We start from the raw sequence: 27,551 nt of genomic DNA on the forward strand, positions 1-27,551 counted from the left end.
CCACCGGAGCTAGATGTAGAGTGGACCAAGGGAACAGGTGGCAGTGATAGGACTCAGGAGGACCCCCGGACAGGCAGGGGGAAAGAAGTGGGTGGCGGCGGCGGTCTATGGCACCGCAAAAGCCGCTGCAGTTCATTGATTTAAAGCGCCCGCTTTAAATCAATGATCTGCAGCGGTGTCGGGGGGGGGGGATAAATAGCCGATAACTTATACCGGAATATCGGTATAAGTTATCGGCTATCGGCCCTAACCTCCACAAATTATCGGTATCGGCCCTAAAAAAAACATATCAGTCGATCCCTAATTAAAAGTGTTAAAAAAAAAAGTTGAAAAATCCCCTCCCCCAATAAAAATGAAAATTGTCAGTTTTTCCCATTTTACCCCCAAAAAGCGTAACATTTTTAAAAAAAATAAACATATTTGGTATCGCCGCGTGCGTAAATATCCGAACTATCAAAATATAATGTTAATGATCCTGTGCGGTGAACGGCGTAAATATTAAAAAAAGCCCCAAAATGCTGCTTTGTTGTCACATTTTATTCCCCATAAAAATTTATAAAAAATGATCTAAAAGTTTTATATATGCAAATGTGGTATCTATAAAAAGTACAGATGACGGCACAAAAAATTAGCCCTCATACCGCCCTTTATACGGAAAAATGAAAAAGTTATTGGTGGTCAAAATAGGGCGATTTTAGATTACTGATTTTGTACAAAAAGTTTTAGAGATTTTTTTTAAGCGGTACAAAAATATGTCATTCTTACCGTAAAAACGAAACCCTCCAAAATGTGCAAAATTGTGGTTTTCATTTAAATTTCCTCCCTAAAAAATATTTTTTGGGGTTCGCCGTACATTTTATGGTAAAATTAGAGGTTTCATTACTAAGTACAATTTGTCACACAAAAAACATGCCCTTATATGGGTCTGTAGATGGAAATAAGGCAAGAAGTAAAAAAAAAGCAAACGCAAAAATAAAATTGGCCTGGTCCTTAAAAGGGGTTCTCCGCTGCCCTGCCTTCCGGAGCTCCGCTCGCAGTGTCCGGAAGTTTATTACTCCGAACGCTGTGTGCGGGCTTCCGTGTTCGAGGCCGCCCCCTCAACGAAAGTCTATGGGAAGGGGATGTGACATGGGTCCCGCCCCCTTCCCATAGACTTTGGTTGAGGGGGCGGCCTCGAACACAGAAGCCTACACACAGCGTTCGGAGTAATAAACTTCCGAACGCTGCGAGCGGAGCTCCGGAAGGCAGGGCAGCGGAGAACCCCTTTAAGATGAAAATGGGATTAGTCCTTAAAGGGGTTCTCCGGTGCTTACACATCTTATCCCCTATCCAAAGGATAGGGGATAATATGCCTGATCGCGGGAGTGCCGTAGCTGGGGACGCCCGCGATCATGCACGCGGCACCCCGTTTGTAATCAGTCCCTGGAGCGTGTGATGTCTCGCCTCCGCCCCCCGTGTGACGCCACGCTCCGCCCCTCAATGCAAGCCTACGGGAGGGGGCGTGATAGCTATCACGCCCCCTCCTGTCGGCTTGCATTGAGGGGCGGAGCGTGACGTCACACGGGGGGCGGAGCGTGATGTCACACGGGGGCGGAGGTGTGACGTCACACACCGCCGGCCCTGTAGTCGCCCCTAATCAGACCCGGAGCGAACACGCTCCGGGGACTGATTACAAACGGGGTGCCGCGTGCATGATCCCGGGGGTCCCCAACTGCGGGACTCCCGCGATCAGGCATCTTATCCCCTATCCTTTGAATAGGGAATAAGATGTGTAAGCACCGGAGAACCCCTTTAAGGGGGTTAAATAGATTTTCTGAATACTCAAAGAAATTGGAGAAAGGAGGTTAGTGCTATATAAAACATACATCCTGAAAAATCCCCCTCCACTTCAGTGTCACTGCTCGGGTCCTCCTGCTGGTCTTTGTATACTTGGCTATACAGATGACACAATTGTATGCTCACAGCATTGCTATAGCCATTCAGTGGTTTCTCTTACCTGTATAAGTGACCTTCTCAGCTACTGAAGTAAGATCAGGGCTGGGTGGTTGGCAATGCTCGGCCTTAACCTCAACAGGGTCAATGTCTAACATGAAAAATCCTTTTAGGCCTTGATATTCTGATATCCGGTTAAGTTGTCTGAGGACAGTGCTCTGCGGCTCCTAGGGTACAAAAGAAAGTGTCAATATTTTTCTGCCTTTATTAATATTTTAAGAAATATTTGTTTTAGCTTTGTAAGAATCAATGATACCCCGTTCCTGGCAGGTTCCTGTCACAGATATTTATACCATAGAAATTATTCATCCAACCATCTCATTCCGCTGCCAGCAATGATGTTTTTTAAAGGCAACAAGATGAAGAGATATACGGTACGTTTCTGATATAGTATTCGGGATAAGACTGTCTCACAATCCCCTGCAGCATTTAACCAGCTGAGTGTGTAACATTTCTCATCTCTCTCCAAACCTGTATGTCTCCTGGTACAGGCATAATATGTAATGGAGGTCACACAGAGCAATGCTTGCACCCTGTGACAAAACACTTACATGATGGTAGCACTTAATGTCTACATGAAATCTCCCTGCAAGTGGGACATAATAAAAATGGAGCGCGCAGATGAAGAAATTAAGGTCACCATATTATTCTCAGCACGAACTTTGGATTCTCATTTTTACACCACCATAAGTATATAAGAGGATGTAAGATTCTAGCAATACTTGGCATGATACGATATGAATATGAATGCATTTATGGTGCAGCAGCTGATTTCCTTGTCACTGGCTTCCATGTGTAGTCATGTCACCGTTTAGAGATAACGGCACTTGTTAGACATGAAAAGCCTTAGCCATTGAGAAGCTGAAAATCTTTCAGTATGAAACTTCAGTCACATGAAGACTGGTATAACATTTGGATAAACTAGGCAGAGATAATCCTGCTATCTCTTCGTGTAACAAAATAGTGTCAAGATTGCTAATGGGTTGTTTGCATTCAGCAGTAGATTCCTACTTGGTATCAGATAATCCCCTGATAATACCGATGAATATTTAGCTGTGTATTGCATAAAAGCTGAACCTTTTAATGTTGTCATTGACCATCATTGTAACCACTAGGTGTGTAATAGTGTGTAACCAAACAACGCACCTTAGTAACATATAGAAATGTGAATGCTCTATGGCCCACATTTATCACTGTAGGTGTAAGTGAAGCATTTTTTTACACCTTTTTTTTGTGTGCTGATAATGTGTAGAAGCACCAAATTTATTAAATGGCCGCAGAGCATTTGATACATTTTGTGCAGGTCACATTTTCTGAAATTTCTCTCTTCACATACACCAAAAAGCTAAGCTAAGTCTGGGCTGGTGTAGTTTTAGAGACTTTTCAGTGGCTGGCACAGTTGATAAAACCCTTCCATATCATGTGTATTGCCCAAATCAGTGGATTGCAACTCAAAATCAGCAGAAATGTGTAAACAAAAAGGTGCAAAAAAACTGTCTTCCTTGAGGTTCACAGATCTGTAAAACAAAGAAAAACAGGCGCTACCTTGTGGAGAATCAATGGGATCACAGGTGTGTGGGAGGGGAGGGAAAAGGTAAAGGCTCACCCTGCCAAGTTGTGTGCACTCCCACACAACCAAGATGTGCGTTTGATAAGATGATCCCGGTCTGCAGCCTTCCTAAAAACAGTAAGGAGATGTATGGCAAACTTCGAGGAGGATAGGAATTCCGGCGCTGACCAAGGAGGAGACAATGGAGCCAGGTGTGTAACGAACAGATTTAATCCAATGTGAAGCGTTTCACCGCACTTGCGCGGTTTCATCAGGCATCAGCGATGAAACCGCGCAAGCGCGGTGAAACGCGTCGCATTGGATTAAATCTGTTCGTTACACACCTGGCTCCATTGTCTCCTCCTTGGTCAGTGCCGGAATTCCTATCCTCCTCGAAGTTTGCCATAAATCTCCTTGAGGTTCACAGGGCAAATAAAAATGGTCAAGTTTACCAGCCTATAAAAAACATACAACGCGTGGTATAAAAAAAACGTACAATACGTTTTGTTTCCTGATACCAGGCTTCGAAATGAGTTATATGTTTTTTTTAAGCCAGTAAATGTTTTTTATATACGCTGGTAGAGTTGAGAGTTATTATTGGCATTGCCCTCTGAACCTCAAGGAGTGTTTGGGGGTATCAGTGGATTGCAACTCAAAATCAGCAGAAATGTGTAAACAAAAAGGTGCAAAAAAAACCCTGCTTGCTCCTTTCTTTGCCCCTTTTTAGACACAAAACACAGTCTAAAGACAATGATAAATGTGGGCCTATGACTTTGTTTTTAAAGTTAGCGTAAGGACTCCGGAGACAATGAAGACCCTTGAGGTGATTTGCGTGCGTGGATCTTTTGGCCACAAATCCAACCATAGATCAAATACATTATTTAGAGCTACACTAATGCACGGTATATAAGTGATCCGTCCCTCACCGTGAGGAGCACGTGTCCTTTCCAACTTGGCCAACTATAGGCCTGGGCTTCTTGTATCTAATGGAAAGCCTGGCTCTCAAACAAACAAACTGAAAAGAATGATACACTAGTCTGCTCGTGTTTTTTTACAGCTGGAGTCAATTACACGCCGAATGAAACAAATGCTGATCCTTTTCAATTTATTTGTATCTATTTTAAAATGTGTTGGGATGTTGTTAAACAGAATAATAAAAAGTAGTGTGAACAAAGCCTAACCTGAAACATGACAACGAACCACATCAATAATATCATTTTATCTTGCCTGATTTGTATTTCAGAAATCCTCAGAAAGGAAAACTGCTTTTATTTGTATATTAACACTCTAAATAATACATCCATATGTAAGGTCATGGATTTCCACAGATAATCTAAAGCGGTCTAAAATCAAAAAAAACAAACATTATTTTTGTTGCATATAGTAACCAATAACAGCTCTGCTTTCTTTTTGTTTTGAGTTCTTAATGGCTGAGCTCTGATTGGTTGCTATGGTCAACAAAGACAGTTTTACTTTAATCAGTTTTTGTGTTCTTGCATTTAAACAGTTGCTATAGAAACTGATGACATCACAGCATTCTTTGTGGCAAAGCATACTGTAGGACAGTGGTCTCCAACCTGCGGACCTCCAGATGTTGCAAAACTACAACTCCCAGCATGCCCGGACAGCCAACGGCTGTCCGGGCATGCTGGGAGTTGTAGTTTTGCAACATCTGGAGGTCCACAGGTTGGAGACCACTGCTGTAGGACATGCTAAGACCACATACTAAAATCTGTTCTGTAGGTTTTTGCTATTGTTGACAGTAAGAATATCAAAAATACCCTAAGCTTACAAAGCCTAAAACTGGACATACATTTCAGATAGCGAATATATGTTTGACTGGCAGCAATCTTTCCCCATCCCGTCACACATTCACACTCAACTTGGCTGAGTGTGCAAGTATGTTAAATTGGATCAAAGCTACTGCCAGAGAGCTTTGGTGGCAGCTTACCTGCCTGGGAATATAGGGATCAGACATGTTGAAATCCAAGAAATCATTTAATCTTTAAAGGGGTATTCCAGGATTTTTTTTTATTTGACTATGCTACAGGGGCTGTAAAGTTAGTGTAGCTCATAATATAGTGTCTGTACCTGTGTGTGATGGTTTTCTCACAATTCTTCTATGATTTTCACCCCAATATTTATTTTTAACAGCATACAAAATGACTGTTGTCTTAGATTTTTCCCAGCTTGCAATGCGGCCGAGACCTGACTCACTAGTCAACTGATGACAGGGAGCCGGTCTGCTTCAATGGGTAATGGGTGGAGCGATCAATCTGCAACTAATGCAACAGCTGGAGGCACCCTGATTGAAAACCACAGGTCTTTTGATGGATGCGGCTCATTTATGTTTCAATGGGTGGGGTGGCTGATGTGTGGGAGGGAGGAAAATGGGATTGTGGGATTTGTAGTCAAAAAAAAAAGTCAAACAGAAAATACAAGTTCACAAAAAGCTAGCCACAGTGTTATGGTAATCTCACAACATAGCCACTTAGCCCCAAGACAAATGCAGATCCTTCCTAAGCATGTCCATCACTGTCTGCCAGGTACGTACTAAAATCACCTTATGGTTGATAACCCCTTTAATCTAACCATTACATTTTTCCCCTTCATTAAGAGTTTATGTTGAGGAAGTGTGTTTATATGGGTCCATTGTATGAGGCAAAAAATGTGCAGTTTTGGCCTCCATCCGGTCAGTTATGGTAAATACACATTAGACAGATTATTTAAGGAAAAGATCAGCAGCAAATCTACACAAAAATCCATGCAGATTTTTGTGCAGATTTTGTTGTGGATTTGCTACAGAAATGCTGCAGATTTGGGTCCAATTCTGCAAAAAAATCTGTGACATAAATTGACATGCAAAAAAAAAATAAAAAATAAAAATACTCCCAAACCATCTTCCTTGAGGTTCACAGGGCGCTGCAAATAAAAATGGTCAAGTTTACCAACGTATAAAAAACATACAGCAAGTGGTATAAAAAAACGTACAATACGTTTCAAAGCCAATCCGGCTCCTTCCTCTAATACCAGGCTTGGAAATGAGTTTTGTTTGTTTGTTTATGTTTTTTTAAGCCAGTAAATGTTTTTATTCACTGGTAGAGTTGAGAGTTATTATTGGCATTGCCCTGTGAACCTCAAGGAGGAGTGTTTGGGAGTATTTGTTGCATTTGAAGCCATGGAGCATATAAGGAGGGAGAAGCGGCCTGGTAATTATCAAGTTCTATTACAAGTTGAGTCGGAATTTGCACAACTAGTATAGGTGAGTCAGTCTTTGACTTTTACCTTCACCTATATCTGTTGGGAAGGATTCACACAAGAGAGTGCCTTGAATTTTGTTTTGTTTTATAAATCGACAAGCAACAGAAAATGTAATCCGCACGGCAGGTCAATTTCAATCTGGAAAATTTCTGCTCAAATGACATGTCAAAAATTACATCAACTTTGCTAGCACTTTATTCTGCTGCAGATTTGTTATGCAATTTTTTTGAACAGAAAATCCGCAGCAAACCCCTCTGGTCAAGCTACCATTATTGTCAGTATAATTCAAAATAAAAGATGGGGCACTGTAGAAGTGTAATTAACCAATTATCATATTAGGCTATGGGTGATCAATAGGCATTTGTTCAAAGGATACATTATGAGCTCTTCAATAGTTTTTCATGGCATATCATCAATAGACTATCATACCATCTGTTAAATAGATACTACACACACAAAAAAATAAAAAAAACACAAAATCTTAGCCATTAAAAGGTTCCTATATAATTTATCGTATGGATGACAGATGCCATTGCTGTCATTTCACAAAACTTTGAAACACGTTGCAATAAAGTATATACATCCTACCCAGCGGGACCAGCGCCTTCATTCGGGGGGAACTTTTTCCGTTTTCACTGCCAAACTTTGGAGTGACACCTTGCTCTTAGCTCAGCTCATCTTGCCTAGCTTGCTCATCTCTATCCAGTACAATCCATCTCAATATACTTTGTATTAAAGACGTAGTAAAGGAGTAGTTTCAATATATATTTAAAAAAAAAACGTATCCCCTATCTGCTCACCGGTTCTCTGCATAAATGAAGTGTGTCTACCACGGCACAAGGCTGTGGTCAACGGCGCCCCTCCATACATCTCTATAGGAGAGCCAGAGAAGCAAACGTTGGTTTGTGTCTGGCTCTCCCATAGAGATGCATTGAGAGGGCTTGTCGGCCACACTTCATTGACCGTGGTTAACACACTTCAATCATGCTGAAAGCCAGCGGGAGATCCTGGGGGGGAATAATGCAGAGGACTACACTATCCAATCCAGCTAAAATAAAAGTAAAGTGAAGGAAACTACTGAAACGGAGACAATTTGGCTAAACGCTTTCTTATCGAACCCTATATATATATATATATATATATCTGTTGACACAAGTCACAAGGGTCTCTCTTCTCATAAACCATATGCGTCCAGTGGAAACAAATGTGAGCCTTTGTGAACATTTTTTTTTTTACCAAGTTCAAATTGAAAGATAGCTAACAGAAGCCTCAAATGGTTCTAGGCTAACACTGTCCGTACGATGGCTGTTTCAGTAAGTCAACATATAACACCCATTTTTCATTTACAAAGGTGTGATGAAGTAATGTATTAGACTGTGTGTTAGTGCTTAGTTCTGCTTGAATTGTTCCTTTAACAAGAATCGTTCTCAAGAACTGCAAAACCATAAACCAGGCACGTCTCTAATTCTTTTACAAAGCATTTGAATACAAGCACGGTGTTTACAACAAATATCAGATGAAACAAAGTGAAAAGATGTTCTATAATTTTACCTGCGGCACGTTTACCATTAAAGCTGTATCCAAGCTCCGGCTGTCCTCAAAGCTTTTGTACTTCATTGATTTGCTGTCTTGTAAACGTGATGCTGTAAGAGGATGATCTGTATTGAATGCATTAAAGAGTATACATGTCTGTCAAGTGCTTAATTGTCCTGCCACACTTTGTTGTCGCCAGAAAACAGCACAGTCTATCATGAGATTCTGTATGCCCAGGATACAAAGGACTCTGCCCTCAGCTAGGTACAGTATTTTGGAATTTGTGAAGACAATAAACACGTAGAAGTGTTGACACCTCAGTGACAAACGTAACTAGGGCTTGTATTTTCTGGTTCAGAACATTGGCAGTGCTTTACAGCACGCGCTATCAAATACAGAGAAGAGGGAGCGGTCTGCATCAGTGCTCCAGTAATTGCCCTAATTACTGTATTATAGAAGAATGCCTGGGTAATTGTAAAAGCCACACACTTTCCCAAACTTAATGTTTTTTTCCCATGCTTTCTTTCATTTACACTTATAACTGACACAACAAACAGTGTGAAAGGAAGAAACTGGGCTGAGTGACATTAAATAGCTGCACTATGCACGCTAATCTCACATCTATTTCATAAAATTAAAGTGGATCGACCGTATATACTCGAGTATAAGCAGAGTTTTTCAGCACGATTTTTCATGCTGAAAACACCCCCCCTCGGCTCATACTCTAGTGAACTCTCTGCCTGTCAATCCTTTTCAGTAGTCTTCAACCTGCGGACCTCCAGATGTTGCAAAACTACAACTCCCAGCATGCCCGGACAGCCGATGGCTGTCCGGGCATGCTGGGAGTTGTAGTTTTGCAACATCTGGAGGTCCGCAGGTTGAAGACCACTGCAGCCTTCGTCATCATCCAGACCCCTCCTTTAGTTTTCTACTCACCTCCCCTCGGTGGGAAGGAAGGGTGAGCTGGTTCGGGCCATCTATGCTGCAGGGACCATCCGGTGGGGAGGGTTAGTCGTTCCGGGCTGTCCATTTTCACCGGGAGGCCCTCTTCTCTGCTCCGGGCCCGGCCCCGGACTAGTGACATTGCCTTGACGACGACGCACAGGGACGTTCATGCGCAGGGACGTCCCTGTGTGTCGTTGTCAAGGCAACGTCACTAGTCCGGGGCCGGGCCCGGAGCAGAGAAGAGGGCCTCCCGATGAAAATGGACAGCCCGGAACAACTAACCATGCCCACCGGACGGTCCCTGCAGCATAGATGGCCCGGACCAGCTCACCCTTCCTTCCCACCGAGGGGAGGTGAGTAGAAAACTAAAGGGGGGTCTGGATGATGATGAAGGCCGCAGTGGTCTTCAACCTGCGGACCTCCAGCTGTTTCAAAACTACAACTCCCAGCATGCACGGACAGGTTGAAGACAGGGATTGACAGGCGGTGATGATGAAGGGGGGGGGGGTGATGACGGGGGTGATGATGACGGGGGTGTTAATGACGGGGTCTGGATGATGACAGGGGGGGATGATGACAGGGGGTATGATGTATTTCCCACCCTAGGCTTATAGTCGAGTCAATAACTTTTCCTGGGTTTTTGGGGTGAAATTAGGGGCCTTGGTTTATATTTTTTTAATAATGTGAATTAGTATAGGCATTTTTTTTATTATTATTATTATTATTATTAGGCATTTTAGCCCTACATTTTTCTTATAAAAAGTCATTTGATTTATTCATCATGTGTGATTTCTATTGAATAATTTGGGGAAGGGGGCTGCCAAATAACATGCACACATCGCATTTTCCCCCTATTTTGGCCTTGCATAATATATATCTCCCTATGCCCAAATAGGCAGAGATATCTTAGCTACGGCTGGTGGGGCATGGAGAAGCCACCAGGGTACACCCCAATAACTTGTGGTTCAAGCAGTAAGTGGTGACAAGTTCACTTTAAAGAAGCACTCCTTTTTTTTCTTTTTTACCAATATCATGCACACTCACCATCACAAGTCCTAAAGCACTATGGGGGAGATTTATCAAAAGCTGTGCAGAGAAAAAATGTCCCAGTTGCCCATAGCAACCAATCAGATTGAGTCTTTTATAGGCCTCCTTAAAAATGAAAGAAGCAAGCTGATTGGTTGCTATGGGCAACTGGGCAAGTTTTCCTCTGCACAGGTTTTGATAAATCTCCCTCTATCTGTTTTGTTCTAGCACAGATGCATTCATATGCTTCAATATTGTAACTGGGACATCTGATCAACAGCCTGACCCACAGAAAATCACAGTGTTTAATCTGTAAGAGGAAGCGGTTAGTCCTCGGTCAGCTGATTTCCTATAAGCTAAAGGATGATAATTATCAGATCTCTTGGGTCCCCTCCCAGCTCTATCTGTATGTTGTTGCTACTATCTCTATGAGATACATAGTGGTTATATAGCTCCCTTGAGGCTGTGTGTACATGTTGCATTTTTGGAAACATAGCAGCAACACACAGCCAAAATGCATGGCAGCATTAGGAAATCATTTCAGTGATAAAATATGGATCAATATGGTTGAAAATCCATGCCTGTCACATTAGCTAAAACAGGTAAGCTCAAACAAATATAAGAACCTCTACATTATTCTCTAATAAAAGCCTATGTAGCACTATATATGCAAAAAAATAATAAAAAAATAGTGCTTTTTTAATGCAAAAAATGATACGGTGTAAAATCTATTTGACTGTCCTACTGGCTTCCTATACACAGTTATTTGTGATTTGTTTTCCCATAACAAGTCATGATTCCTCTTTGGTTAACATGATTTGTAATGTAAAAACTGCCACTCTCCCAAAAAAAACACCATTAAAGCAATTTGTTTTTCATTGCAGACAATCATTTTCTATCCTACCTTGATAATAGTATAACTTTTTTTAATGAGAATATTTTGATACACGATGCCCACTCTGTACAGAATATATCCCGCTATAGGGAGAAGAAAGTAGCCTAATGTAAGTCCAGTAGCCCAGTGTTGATACAATTCCCAGTGGCACATATGGCTCATTATACTGTATATGAATTACAAATCTGCAATGAAATGATAAGCTCATTTCATCTCAAAGAAACAGAACTCAGAGAGTGATTTCATTTTACTGTTCCCAGGAAAACTTTACAGGAGCAGTAGGGTGGCCAATTATTCACCGAAACAACCGTGCCCCATACCGTACGTAGAGCAAGAAATGATCATTACATTCAATGAGATTTTTTGGTAGCTCACATGAATTGTTTTGGGAAAGAGAAAGTCATTTATTTCTATTCCTGAAAGAAAATTCCCAGTACACCTACTTACAGTATATTAGCTCTGTAGAACATACCTTTCAGAGAGGTAGACTTTACAACACCTTCTTCAACACAGTAAGTTGACCTTGGAGGACCATTGCCCTTCTTTTTACATGCTCGCTCTGGTGACTTGGGGGATACTCTGGCAGAAAATGGTAATTTTATTTCATGCTCTGAAAGACTTAAAGAAAATGAGTCATCAGAAAATGACCTATAGTTTAAATCATGCTTTTATGTTATACATATTTATATCATACATATCTACATTATAAAATAATCCTGAAATCTTGCAGTTTTAATTGTAGCCACTAGGCCTAATGTTAATAAAAAAAACGTATGCCCTATTCACTGGATCCCCCTGCCATCTCCAGAACAGGGCCCTGGATCTCCTTGCTGCTGAGTAATGAGTCAGCAAGTGCTCCTTGCATTCTCTATGGAAGCACCAGAGATAAACGAATGGTGTACTCCGGTATCTCCAGCACTCCTATAGAGAATGCATTGACCATGTGCCCAAAAGATAGGGGATAAGATGTCTGATCGTGGGGGTCAAGCTGCTGGGACACCTTCCCCTGCGATCTTCAGAAGGCATCCCAAAGTTCTGAACATTCCTGTTCAGAATGCTAGGTTTGACCGGCTGTGGTTGTGATGCCACACCCCCTCTGTTCATGTCTATGGGAGGAGGCATGATGGCAGTGGTTGCTCGTCATGCCCTTCCAACCTTGGTTTATTGTCATGCCGTGGGTCCCAGTGGCCAGACACCTGGGGTGGAGTACCCCTTTAAGCTGTTCTGTAGAGACCACTTCCCAGCAGTCTGCTCCTTATTATCACAAAGGATTACAGAAAAAGGTGACATCAGTATATAGATAAGACAGTTTCTACCACTATTCACATATGTTCAGAGTCCCCCCTCCCCCCTTATGGAGTAACCCATGCAGAGGTCACTGAGCATGCCAAGTAACCTCTCCCACATAGAAGTGAACAGGGCCTGCTGCAGACTACTAGGCCTATATTCCTGAGACTTGCTGTAAAGCATATCTCTAAAGGCTGTCAAATACATAATGTACAAAAAAATGTACAATCAGAATATAGAAACAGATTAGAAAAAAACAACACGTTTTAGTATCTGGCTCCAATCAGTAACGAAGTAGATTATGCTGTTTGTTTACTTTAAAAACTACATATATAAGTTCATTATAGCTGAAGGCTTATTTTTTTGTGCCCTGATTTGCAGTTTTTATAGGTACCATGTTTGTTTGGATTCAACTTTTTTTTCTGGGATAATTTGTTATGTAAATGGCCCCAAATATTGTCTTTTTCTTTGAAAAAGATCTAGCCTTTTGCATTTCCTAATACTTCCATGAAGTTTTCTTACAGACAGATGCTCAATTAATGGACCCTAAATTGGGAAAATATAATCATCCGCTCTATCAAGGAAATAGAATGCAAAATGTAAATCAAAGAATCGGAAATGCTTGACAAGAAATTCAATTGACTTGTCCAAGGCTCTAACAGCTCCTTCAGTATGCACGACTTATTAGGAAATGCCCTGAACCAACTGCTCAAAAAATTTATTTATTCAGAAACCAACAAAAATCCTCAGGCTAAATTAGTACATATGAATGAATACATGTAGTACTTTGGCAGCAAACCTGAAATAAATGTGCGATCTGAAAAATGAAAATAAATAAAGAAAAATGTTAAAGGCTTTCAGTTTAATCACTGCACCTCACAGCCAAATACTAATGCAGGCCAACAGGTAAGTGAGTGCTCTTATCCTATTACAGTCACAGCGTTAGATGGCACAAGAATACAACTAAACACCCCATCTTACTGTAGAAAGGACACAAATAATTCTAATATATGGAAGGCAAGTATAATATCATTCAAGTCACACAGAGTTAAAGTGAGGATTAACTGACTCGCTGCTATGACTCAATACCTTCTGCATCAGATGCCATTATTTCATTGTACTGTATAAGGAGAGACAGCAGCATACTGGACAATGGCTACTGAATACCAGAGATGAGATATACAGTAACATAGGTTGCAAACAGTCATTAATGGACACTATTCACAAATATAATGTAAAAAAAATACCATTATATGTATATTTGTAATATACATGTTAAAAAATGTGTATACTTTTGTCTCTGCAGCTATTGCCTGTGTGTTTTTGTGAGAAGACCAAATACAGGAAGTGTGGATGGACAAGCAGGGCTCTGTGCACTGAGGTCAGGCAGGGCTCTGTGCACTGAGGACAAGCGGGCTCTGTACACTGAGGACAAGCAGGGCTCTGTGTACTGAGGACAAGCAGGGCTCTGTGCACTGAGGACAAGCAGGGCTCTGTACAAGCAGGGCGCTGGCTTATCTCTCCCTGAACAATATGATTGGGCAGTAAAAATACATGACCCTTTTCTCCACCAAAATCATCTGTCAGTGGAGAGTCCGTAGGCCGCCATACGCACTGCCCAAACCGACGGAAGGTGGTGGGTATGTACAAGTTTAGTCTAAGGGGCATTAATCCATATGGGTACTCAGCCCCTAGACATCTTATCTCCTATCCAAACGATAGGGGATAAGATGTTTGATCGCAGAGATCCCCATCTGCGGCACCCCATACATTCGGTGCATGGAGCAAACTCCGCTCCGTGCCGAATGACTGGTGATGCGGGGCCGAAGCTCATGACTTCACAGCCATGTCCGCTCGTGACATCACGACCATGCCCCCTCAATGTAAGTCTATGGGAGGAGGCGTGACAGCCATCACGCCCCCTCCCATAGGCTTGCATTGAGGGGGCATGGTCATGAAATCATGAGCGAGGCGTGGCGAACGCCTCTGCTGCACCGCTGCTCTAAACAAATGCCAGGTGCAGCAGGGAGATTAGGGTATAAGATGTCTAGGGGGAGAGTACCCCTTTAAGTTTTTCTAGTTGTGTTAGCAGGTTGACTCTGTAATTCGCTTTCCAACTGTTTGTAAGCTTTAGTAGTGTAATTAGCCAGGTGTGGACCGATGTGGTCTACACATTGGACATCAAGGCGGGAATGTATTAAGACTGTCTTTTTTTTCTTCTTCTGCTTTACTGTGAAAGTGCACTGAAGCAACAAATGCCAAATATATTAAGAGCTAGTCTCTTAATGAATTTGGTGCATCTCTTCTCTCTGTCCATAAATCGCACTTAAAAAATGCATGCTAGCTATGAGCACGAGCAGATTTCTGGCAAAATTTATGCCTTCCCCCTCACCCCACAGACACAAAGACTTCGCCACTTTTTTTGTATAGAGTTATGTAAAAAGAAGAAAAGTAGCAAATTGTTGAGAAATGGCATACATAAAATGTTCCACTCTTTTGGTACTATCCCCAGACCAAAAACTCACCTTCCTCACTCTCTCTAACCTTTAGTATCAGGACGCCCAGTCTCCAGCTAGTCTCTGCTGACAGTCTGCTTCCCTGGAGCCTGTCGGACAGACAGACGGGATGTCACTCAGCCAATCACTGGCCACAGCGGTGTCCCACATTAGCCAGTGATTGGCGAGCGACATGATCTGTTGCCCTGGCTGTAGACACTACAATCTGCAGCTCTGGGGGAAAGCAGTGTCACCGACCACAAACAGAGAACCCTGACACTGGAGGCTACAAAGGGAGCAAGGAAGGGGAGTTACAGTTTTTATTGTTTTATTAGGCAGGCTGGGGACAGTACTGACAAAAAACAATCACCAGTTAACCATTTTAATACCCCCTCCCCCCAATGTTTCCAATAGGGATACTTACCTCTGCCTATAACACAAAAGGACTATAACATTTCTTAGATATTCATATGTTCTACATACATGTTGTGTATATAATTTAGTGTACTAGGTTCCATATACATTAGGATGCGCCAGACACGGCCCTAGCAAAAAATTGTCAATTTCTGTATTCCATACTCACCAGGTGGTCAGGTGGAGCTAGCATGGCACAGGGCCTCCCCTTGCATCAATTTTACAACAATATACACCTGAAAGCAGTTGTAAATTGTAGTAAAAAAAGCTTGAAGCTGGGATAAATTTTTAAGGCTGTTCCGTGTTCCTCTCAATAAATCTGGAGTAAATGACAGGGGCGTCGCTTAAACTTTTGACATATTGTCCAGACAAGGTGCGCCTCACTCCCCTGCTGTCACTCAAATCTGTCTATGGAGTGAAAAGGTCTGATGGAGAAGGCAGTCGGAAAGTGAAGAGTGCTGTTGCACATTTTACAAGGTGGGTATCAGGAGTGAGATTAAGTGCAGTCTAAACTTTTGAGATGTCTAGAAAACATGTCATAAGTTTATTCAAATGACAGTGATGCTTTAAGGTCTTGGTAAATAACTTGGCCCCCCATGTATCTAATAGAGGTTCTCCATGCTACAGAAATGTGACTGAAACAAACATTGCCTCACAATAAATGACAATATGACACATTTACCAGCGACTTAACATTTTTGTAGCCCAGAAAACAACAAAGAAGATATAAAAGTTATTACATTAAAAGGCAATTTCAAATCCCAAAGAGACAGGAGAGTCTGAGAATACAAATTCATGACAGTCTTTGACACACTTAACACAGGACTGAATCTGTCTCAAAGATTTATGTCATGTGTCAACATCTAAAGGATCTACTCCAGAGATAGTAGGGGCATCCGGTCTCTGAACCAACATCAATTTGGAGACAAAAAAACGCTCACACTGCTTATCTGTGAAATAATGAAGGATTTATCTTCCCAGCTCACAGTTTTTTTTTCCTTTTTAGGGTAAATCCACACCAACTCATGCAGATTTAGTGCAGATTTTCCTCTGCAGATTTTAACCCCTCATATCTAATGTACATACATGTCAAAAAGTTGTGTTAGGGTCACACACATTTTCTGCAGCTGATTTTTCAACTCATTGACCTTAATGTATAGGAGAATATGCAGCAGAACAAATATGGCATTTGTGACCCTACCCTTGAAGGGGTACTCCGCCCCTGGAAAATGTTATCACCTATCCAAAGGATAGGGAATAAGATGACTGATTGTGGGGGTCCAGCCGCTGGGACCCCCACAATCTCCAGGCCGCACTTTGGCATTCTAAACATTTCTGTTAAGAACGCTGGGGGTCGGTCGCCCGTGGTTGTGATGTCACTCCACAACCCCTCTATTTATGACTATGGGAGAATCCATGACAAGCAACCACAGCAGTCACGCCCCCTCCCACAGACATTAATAGAGGGAGTGTGGTGTGATCAGACAGAAATCAGACAGCTTATCCCCTAGCCTTTGGATAGAGAATAATATGTCCAGGGGCAGAGTACCCCTTTAAAGAGAATGCAGGCTCAAGAGATGAGCTCTATACAGCTGACACCTGCAAGCAACAGCAAGGAAATAACTATAATCTTGGCTGTTTACTGCATCTAGGTGCTATTGTAAATAAAAACCACAGCATCTTGGGCCACCCCAAAACGTGATTGAGTGGTTAAGGTTGCAGCTAGGAACCTAGTAAAACCCCTAGGTCTGCCATCATAGTACTCCTAGTACACACTGTTGAGGCAATTTCAGTCACTGTACAAGAAATCTGTAGGGGAACTAAACGCACAAATAAAAATAAAAAATTTATGAAAATCAAGTATTAAAAAAAAGCTATTTTTCCATATAAAAACCCCAATAAATTAAAAACATATTTGGCATTTGTGCATCCAAAAATGTCCACACTATGAAAATATCACATTATCCCGCACGGATCACCAGTTCCTTCAGTAACTTCATCAGTATCTGTCATTTAGTAAGATTACTATGATATCATAAAATCAGTTTTAAAACACCACATAGATTTATGGACTACAGTATGTATCAAGTATTTATGTGAAATGTGAATGTATGTCTTATTTGTACTAAATCCTATACTAGACATCACATTTAAAGCATGTGATCATATAAATAAATGTACATTTGTTTAACTGCAATTTACCAATGTTTTTAATTTTTTAACTCTGTCTTGTTCGCACAGATATAAACATTTTGGTGTTATGCATATTTGAACACATCATATATGACGTATGTTACTTATTTAGTAAAATCATGCGCTGCTTACCCAGTATATGTTGTATATTATTAGTTTCTTGGCAATGTTAGGACCGATTGTGGCAACTGTTAGGGACACCTCACAACGTTTGCAATGCAAAAACCCTCCTAGGTATTTGCTACTACAGTATAGTTAAAGGGGTACTCCGGTGGAAAAAAATTGATTAAAAGTCAACTGGTACCAGTGTGTTAAACAAATTTATAAATTATTTCTATTAAAAAGTCTTAATCCTTCCAGTACTTATTAGTTGTTGTATGCTCCCCAGGAAGTTATTTTCTTTTTTAATTTCTTTTCTGTCTGATCACAGCGCTCTCTGCTGACACCTCTGTCCATGTCAGGAACTGTCCAGAGCAGCGGAGGTTTGCTATGGGGATTTGCTAATACTCTGGACAGTTCCTGACATGGACAGAGATGTCAGCAGAGAGCACTGTGGTCAGACAGAAAAGATACTCAAAAAGAAAATAACTTCCTGTGGAGCATGCAACAACTAATAAGTACTGGGAGGATTAAGATTTTTTAATAGAAGTAATTTATAAATTTTGTTTAACACACTAGTACCAGTTGATTTTTAATAAATTGTTTTCCACCGGAGTACCCCTTTAACTATACTGTAGTAGCAAAAACCTAGGAGGGTTTTTACATTGCAAACGTTCTGAGGTGTACCTAACAGTTGCCACAATCAGTCCTAACATTGCCAAGAAACTAATAAAATACAACATATACTGGGTAAGCAGCGCATGATTTTACTAAATAAGTGACATATGTCATGTATGATGTGTTCAAATATGTGTAACACCAAAATGTTTATATCTGAGTGAAGAGTGAAGAACTTCCTCTGTATTATACAGCAGCTTTTTAGTAATGGAAGGATTAAGATTTTTAAATAAACATAATTTATAAATCTGTTTTCCACTGGAGTACCCCTTTAAATAGACTTATTTTTAGATTTTATAGTCTTAAACCTTTCACTTTTCATTCCCAACTGCATAGCACAGATATAGTGAAGTATGTATATACCAGTGTTCAGGCATGGACTCTATCCCTGCACCATCTGAGAGGTGTTGCGTCTTTTTCTTATCAGCGAGTACACGGCTACACCCAAATAGAAACTTCTGGTCAGTTATTAAAGGAACTTCTTAGACAGACTGAACTTTTTTGATCACAGAATGAAAAATGAGAAAATGTAGCCACTGATGTTATATATTATGAGATCTAGTAATCGTATTTACGGAAATGTTATGGTCAAGAAAGACAAATCTCCAAGAGGATTACTCAGGAAACCATTATAGGTCGACAATAGTATAGGTATACCTATGCTAGAGCTGATTACATTACCATTTTCTTTTGGACACAAACTAAAGGCGCAAATACAAAACCTGGTGTTAGCAAAGTTCACGGCTAAGATCACATGAGGTGAGCTTAGTCATTGTAACACGTTTTAGGCTGCCAAAGGTTTAAACAACCCCAAGACATAATGTTAACATTACAGTAATGTATTTGTTTTGCTGGTGGAGAATTTTGCATATTTAAATTAGGCTGCCGGCACTGTGGGAATGATAGGCTTCATTTTGTATGACCTTAGACGGGAACTCAACTCATCTAATGCATTCCAATTAGTTTGACAGACAATCTATGTAACAAAAAGAAATGAAATTTACAACAGTGGTGAATCCTCAGCCCTCTAACATGAGGCAACCTATCATTAAATATAAAATTAAAAATGTGTCTGCAACCTACAATTCTCTAAATAGCTAGTGCATTAAAATTACATAGATTCAAAACAGAGTAGGAAAAGGCTACATAAACAATAATAATGGTCTGCAAGTTTGCTCTTTTGTCTTTACACAAGAGAGGCTAGGACAGTCATGTACACCGTCAACATATTGGTCAGTCAGATCATAAATTAAACGCTAGATATGCACAGAATAAATGCTAAACAGACAAAGTAGGAATTGGGAATACTTTGATAATATTTCACAATGTAATATGATAAGGCTTGCTTTGCTTGAAACCCCAAAATAATTCTTGTGTGACTACTTCTGAAGGTAAATAGAAGAAAGATTAAAGGGGTTGTCTAACGAAAGATACAACCGGTGTATAGTGTCAAAGTATAATAAAGAAACTTACTATTATAATGTAATTAGCCATAGTGCACAGATCTCTCCATATCAGCTCTGCTCTCTCCCTTGAAACTGTGACATCTCATCACACTCTCTGCTTTCAAACCCCACCCTCCTCCTGTCTGTTTAGGACAAGACTATTGATTTGAAGAGGGGAGCTCATATTACTGCTCATTTGATTTTAAGGTTGCAGAAAGTCTCTTTAAGTTAAAGTAGTTTCAGTCTTATCTGAGAAAGGCTTTCTTAAAACCTGATGAGCAGTAATATGAGCTACCTCTCTTTCCATGAACAGTCTTATCCTGAGCAAACAGATGGAGAGGAGGGAAAAGGGATGGCGCATACTGTATTTAGAGAGGGTAACATGATGTCACAGCTACAAGCAAGACAGCTTAGTAGATAATAGAAGATCTGTTAAGTATGGCTAATAACATTATATTGTAAGTTGCTTTATTATAACTTGTGACACCATACACAGGTTCATCCTTTGGCTGGACACCCCCTTTAACCCCTTAAGGACCAGGCACGTATGAGTACGTCCCTGCACCCTGGGTCTTAAGGACCAGGCACGTACTCATACGTCCTGGCGAATTTCACATCCCGCCGCGCGGGTTGCGAAACCGGACGCCTGCTGAAATCGTTCAGCAGGCGTTCGAGGCAAATGTCGGTGATCGCAGGACAGGCCAATGACCAATGGCAGAGCAGGACAGTGGGTTGCCATGGCAACCCCCCGTTCTGCCCACCCCTGGATGTCGCGGGGAACAAGTTTCAAATATAATTTAAACAGGCAACCAGCGCAGCAGTTAGACCGAAAGAGAAGTCTGGCTGCTGCATTTAGGCAAGTATGGAGAGACACAGTGCCAACAGAAGACTCACTGAAATGGCTGTATGTAATGTACCATAAAATAACTTTTTCCTTAACAATCTAGCAGATTTTGACAACCTCTGCTCATTCTATTGGTCATGGCCAAAATAGTTTAGGATGTGCAGAGCTTGAACTGATCGTGGGGGCACTGTCAATGCCTTTGCAATCAAGCAGCAGAAGCCCAGCCTGGACCATGATGACCGTGATAAGTCTGTTTCCGGTAGTACACAGCATGTAAGGTAGGGAGCTATTCCCCTACCATTGGTAGTTTGTGATCGCAAGTGCCAATGTTTGCAATGGCAGCTTGTGGCCTGACAAAGGCCCTAGGCCTGCCATAGTTGTGTAAGTACTAAGAACACTATAATACATTGCCTGGCAGTGTAACACAGAGGTAATATGCGTTAGTATATATAATATGAGTGATTCAATTATCACATAATTAATTCCCCTATACTAATGTAATTATTAAATTAAATAAAAATTATAAGAACACAGTAATAGCAAATAAATAATAAAATAACATACATACATTTTATTGATTTTTTTCATTAAAGGTAGGGTCACACAGGTCGAATTTTGCTGCATATTTTCTGCTGCTGATTTTCCTGTCTATTGACTTCAATGGGTAGAAAAATATGCAGCAGAAAATATGCAGCAAAATATGGCACGTGTGACCTTACCCTAAAAGTGGTTTTATTTTGAACAGACACAAACTGACAATACATTGACCAGTCAACCCTACATAAAACATAAGCTATGCACTGAATAAGTGCTAAACAGACAAAGCAAGAATTGTGAGTACTTGGATAACAATATTTATTCATGTAGTGTGAGAAGGTTTGCTTTGCTGAAACCCCAAAAGAATTCTTGTGTGACTGTTTCTGTAGATTTCTTAAAGTGTGATAGGCAGGAGTTTTCTGAGAACAACAAAAATGTTTATAAATGCCAATAAATGCCAATAAATGAGAGAAATTTGTGGTCAGAGAGACAGTGGGGGGGGGGGGGGGGGGGAGGTAAAGTCAGAAAGAAGGAAACCGGATCAAGGGGATTTCTGTCTGTGTGTAGATACATTTGCAAGTTGAAAACGTTTCAATGATATTTTCTGTAAAAGAATTTTCACTATATATAGATATAGATAGATGAGAGAGAGAGAGAGAGAGAGAGAGAGAGATAGAAGAGGAAGATTGAGAGAGAGAGAGAGGGAGGACACTGACTGATTGATTGACAGTCTAGAGAGAGAGAGAGAGAGAGAGAGAGAGAGAGAGAGAGAGAGAGAGAGAGAGAGAGAGAGAGAGACTGACTAATTGATGGCTTAGACTGTCCACTACTGCTCTATAATGCCTTCCATGCCAACCTTTACTCGCAGGGTGAATGGGTGAAAAAATCTGAGGGTGTAGAGCTCATTAAAGAAAGAAGTGTTTGAGGGAACTGGGAAATCCTCTAAAAAGTGCAATGTGGGGAAAAAGTATGCCCATTTCTTCAGAGCAGCAGAGGAAGAAATGTTTTTGAGAACCTGCATGCTAAGAAAGTATACATAAAAAAAAGAAATCATGAATACAGAGTCTCTTGCACAATAAGTTCTACAGTGCAAAATAAAAGAAGATGAGATAAGATATACAATAATGCTTATCATATTTCACTGTGCGGCAGGCAAGAAGTTGAAAGTAGTAGCAAAAGGAGGTGAACTAGGGTTAAGAGAGGTTTTCCCTGCAGCTAATAGGAGAAGAGAGACAGCAGATGGTTCAGGATGCACTTCCACAAAACCGTTTGTCTTGCTGTAAGCTGCAGTGATACATTAAGTAGAAATTCAGTAAACTATAACTTGATAATATATACTACAAATAGCTACTTCAGTCCAGTCATATGTATAGGAATTTACTATAAACTAGTAACTTTACTAAGGCTAAAGTAGTATTTCCTTGCCATTTATCCTTGTGGTAATGTGAAAAGAAAAAGACAGACTGCGTGCGGCGCCTCGTGTTTTACCCTTTGTAAGCTTGATATCACAAACGATAAAGATACCAGTGCCCCTTTTAGGTGGCCGCTCACCTCACAGTAGTATAGATCAAGCGTATCACCCCAATAATGGGGTATATTGATGCGGAGTCTGCTGCTGTGCCGGAAGGTCGCAGGAAAAACAACACATGTAGTCCTGGAGAAGTATGCAGAGAAGTATCCTAAGTATCCTACTGATCTGAAGAAGAGGGGGGTTGCCCTCGAAACGCATAATCTGTTATTTTACTTTCTTTTATTTATGTATTCAATAAAAATGGATTCTCCCCGGATGTTTGAAAGAATCTTTTTGGTCCTGATGTCGTGAGTTAGCAGTGCCAGAATTCTAAAGGTCTTTTTCCTCCATACTTCTCTGCATTTATTCAGGATGACCATTAGTTTAAACCACAAGAAGCTTATGCCTATTATGTAACATAACTACCTGCACACAACTCTATAACTGTAGAGTTTATTCTAAACAATGTATGTTAAAGAAATTTAATTCCATCAAGGTCACTATAATAGAGCGCAGGCTGTAATAACCGTTCCCCCCTCCCCCTCATTTGTGTTATATCAATACAATTTCACAACTATGATCCAAGCAATTTATTCAATAAAAGTTATTACAATTTCATTATGCAACGTGTTGGGCTCAAAGCATCAATAATACAATTATTTCACGCACCCCTGCTGTCAAACTCTTTTACATTAATTCACTGGTTGTTAAACTTCATTGATAAGATTAATAACCCAAATAACTGCACACTAATCATTTCCGTCAAGGCTAAAGTGATGTCCTTTATAAACTGTCAAGGCTATGAATAAGTGGCATGCTGCTGCTTTATGATCATCCCCGGCCTGCATTCAGTTCAAAAGAAAAAAAACGAAAAAAAAACCCAGCCAATTGTATCATGCAAAGGGCTACAAGGTCAAATGTGTCTAATAAATTGATTAAGTACATTTACCGAATATGCTATTTGTTCACTTGTCTGTTCTTTACCTATCAAATCCCTTCTGGAAGCTTAAAGACTCCTCCCTTCCCAACCAAGCTCTGTCCTACTTTTCCCTCTGTAAGCATAGAGTGCTGCTGAACAAATTATTTCCATACAGTGATCAGCTGCAGAGTTATACAAATCTCCTGACTCACAAAGGCCCAGATACTGTGTGAGAAAAAATGTAGTGATTTTCCCACAGCAACCAATCACAGCTCAGGTTTCACCTTACCAAAGCTCATTAGCTGAGCTGTGATTGGTTGCTGTGGAAAAATTACTCAATTTTGTCTCTCACAAATGTCTTTCTGCAAATTCTCCACTTTATTCCAATGAGATGTATTTTTATGGTAAATCTATATTTATTAAGTAACTGCTTCTAAGATTGTACAGGGAGAAACCTTCAATGGGAGACAAGCTAAAGCTGCATCTCATAGGAAAAACCTAGGAGATTTTGTAGAATGAGTTAGGAGACACTTGATCTTGCACTTAGAACTCAGAGAAGAGTCTCCCCTACTTCCCTTTATGTAAAGTCAGTGGCATCATGAAAAATGCAATCTGAGATAGGAGATCGGTATCAGAGGGGAAGAAGAAAAAAAAAATGACAGACAACTAATAAATGACACAGCAACTTAAATAGTATACACAAGAACCTCTACATTATTCTCTCATAACAGTCTATACTGCACTATATAAGCAAACACAAAAAACAAAACATAACATGCCTCTTTATATGATATGCATTACAACTGCTGTGGAGGTCGACGTAAGCTGTGCATCTAGGGAATGAGTTCTGAAGCCTTTGACTTCGTGCTGGGCGGTATGACCAAAAATGCATATCATGATATTTTTGTAAGTTATGGCGGTTCCACGGTATTTAACGGTATTCCCGCAGGTGCTGCTCTGCTTCTCTAACCCCCCCCCCCCCTCCAATGAGTTATCAGCCGCATCGCTGCACTGTTCCCCACATCGGGGAACTAATCATATGTGACCCGCGGGCACTGCTCCCCCCCGTCCTCCAACGTCCGGTGATAGGCTGAGCGCACTGTCATGTAAGGAGGAGACGGCTGGCTCCTTACATGACAGTGCGCTCAGCCTATCATGTCATGTAAGGAGCCGGCCGGGACATCACTGTGGCCGGTGATACGCTGACGGCTCTGTGACGTTCCCGTCCCAAAGAAGCAGCATGAAGATCGCAGCGGAGAACAGTCAGGCCGATACCGGAGCAACGGGGGGACGTAGGAAGGTGAGTCAAAGTTTATTTTGTTTATGTTTGCAGCCCCGGCACAGGAATATGTAAAATTACTCAGTACAGATATCCTTTATTAATCATTTCCAGCGCCACGGCACGCAACTCATTCATTTAAAGCGCCGGCGGCTCACAGGAGGACGGGAGGAGCAGCGCCCGCGGGCCACATATGATTAGTTACCCGATGTGGCGGACAGCGCAGCACTGCGGCTGATAATTCATTCATTTGAAGGGGGTGAGGGGCACGACCGGTATGGGAAAAATTCATATCGTACAGAATTTAAAAAACGGTATTCGGTATGAACCGGTATAACTCCCAGCACTACTTTGGACTCTGTACATCTTTGCTCTGTTCCTGAGCTATAATGTACTGACTATTAGGGCTGATATGCTATATTTTTACATTACACAGAAAGAGCTGCCCTCCCTAAGATCCTCTGTTTGAAAACATGTAAATTTGTATGACTGTAAAAAGAGATATTTCAGCATATTATGCTGCAGTGTTGATTCCAAACATTTTTTTTTCTTTTAATTTTCATATGATGTTTTTTGTTTTTCTGACCATATGATATAGAAAATGATCTAGTACAGCATCAAAACAGTCACAAACATTTCAGATAAAAAATTAGACACATTAAGTTTATTACTCAAATACACAAACCTTGGTTGGTTGTTCCTTTCATTGTTTTCTGTTTCTTGTACCACACAATTTCTAGATTCATCCAGTTTCTCTTCAGAATCCTACGTAAACAAGTTATGATATTATATTATTCTATAAAAACTTGGTTCATAAAAAATACAGAACATTTTGCAAACAGTTGGAGGATGTTTTCATATGGAATGTCTAAAGTTACATTTTATGGACTCCAATAAAATTTCAGCAGTAAGTTCTATTACTTTACAAAGATTAAAACCCAAAATAAAATAAAAAGCTGAAATAGAAAGACAAGTCTTATCTAAAAAAAAAATGTAATGAACATTTCCATGTAAAGTTAATTGAACAGTGTTAAATGTAACTGGCTATTTACATATACAGTTTTAACTCCTGAACAACAATTCACTAAAGAAAAGGGAAAACTTAGATGTATGAAAATATCAGTTCTCCAAAGTTATTCAAAAAATGGAGGAGGTAACATTTATGGCATTGGTTCAGACTGGCTTACCAGAAGCAAAGACTCTGACTCCAAAGGTCTATTGAAACATAACCTCATTTGACATTGACTTTGCAGAGAGTGACCAGCCACTACCAATAATAACATTCTGTGTGTGATATGATGGTAAAATTTACAATTACAAAGATAGAAATACACATGGCCAGGGTGGCCAGAGGTGTAATTTCCAAGGTATCTCAATGTGACATTGAATAAAAATTTATGAAAATCATTATACTATTCAAACAGTTATTTTAGTGATGCCTATTAGAGATGAGCGAACTTACAGTAAATTTGATTCTTCATGAACTTCTCGGCTCGGCAGTTGATGACTTTTCCTGCATAAATTAGTTCAGCTTTCCGGTGCTCCGGAGGGCTGGAAAATGTGGATACAGCCCTAGGAGACTCTTTCCTAGGAATGTATCCACCTTTTCCAGCTCACCGGAGCACCTGAAGGCTGATCTAATTCATGCAGGATAAGTCATCAACTGCCGAGCTGAGAAGTTTGTGACGAATCGAACTTACTGTAAGTTCGCTCATCTCTAATGCCTATATATACCATGGTACACTCAGCATTCCAATAATGTAATCATGCTACTCCTTGGCTGCATGCTTAAACGCTGACATTCACTTAAGTCAATGGAAGCTTCACAATGGAAGTGCACAGCTCAAAGAGGTACTCCGCTGCTCACAAACTATTCCGAACGCTGGAGCCGGGAGCATGTGACGTCATAGCCCCACCCCCTCATAACCTCACAGCCCCGTCCCCTCAATGCAAGTCTATGGGAGGGGGCATGAAAGCTGTCATGCCCCCCCCCCCTCCCATAGACTTCATTGAGGGGGGGGGGATGTCACTAGGGGGTGGGGCTATGAAGTCACAAGCTCCAGGTGCCATTCGGAACGCTGAGCAGCAGAGTACCCCTTTACAGACAGTACTGCACACGAGCACATATTGTGCACGCATTTGGGAGATAAATCCTCAGCTGCAGTAATTATAGCTTTTCTTGTTGGCCATTATCTATTGACCCAGTGTCTCGGATCTCACAGAGAAACAGGCATTCTTTGTTTGGCAAAATTATAAATATAAATTAACTGGCAGATTATGTGGCGCTGCCCAGTCTTCCTGCCTAAACCTTGCGGGAGAGTAAAAGCAACAATAATGCTCTTGTCCTCATACTCATATCCCTTTCTCAGGTGAGGCTGAGCTGTGATGAAGAGATTGTAGCCTATTTACGCAGAGATGCAGAGCCTGTGAAGTACAGTCGGGCTGAGCTCTGATAAAGAGATAGTGGTTGAAGGACCAGTCAGGTGGAGTGTATCGAGCAAAAAATGGTGATCTTAAGCTGAAACAAAAAAAGGGTCAAACAGAAAAGGGGTGTGGCTTGTGGGAGGGGCATGCCTTGCAAGCTGGACTAACTCATTCACAAGGCGATTCAGAGGGGAGCTTGCAGAGTAAGGTTCCAGAAGCCCCATAG

At 40.9% G+C, this 27,551-nt stretch overlaps 1 protein-coding gene across 7 annotated transcripts in view; it reads right to left on the reverse strand.

Moving 5' to 3' along the window:
- ZBBX (zinc finger B-box domain containing) overlaps positions 1-27,551 on the reverse strand; it is a 205,916-nt gene that overhangs the window by 59,533 nt on the left and 118,832 nt on the right. For 6 of the 7 annotated variants that reach the window (XM_056565098.1, XM_056565096.1, XM_056565101.1 and 3 more), the window contains 4 exons: positions 25,587-25,666; positions 11,674-11,819; positions 8,354-8,460; positions 1,997-2,159 (listed from right to left, as the gene is read on the reverse strand). In XM_056565098.1, coding sequence (XP_056421073.1) covers positions 1,997-2,159; positions 8,354-8,460; positions 11,674-11,819; positions 25,587-25,666 — 496 coding nt within the window. The remainder of the gene's footprint in view (positions 1-1,996; positions 2,160-8,353; positions 8,461-11,673; positions 11,820-25,586; positions 25,667-27,551) is intronic. The other variant, XM_056565097.1, reaches the window with a different exon arrangement.

This window comes from Hyla sarda, chromosome 3 (assembly GCF_029499605.1).
Source record: "Hyla sarda isolate aHylSar1 chromosome 3, aHylSar1.hap1, whole genome shotgun sequence".
NCBI lineage: Eukaryota > Metazoa > Chordata > Amphibia > Anura > Hylidae > Hyla > Hyla sarda.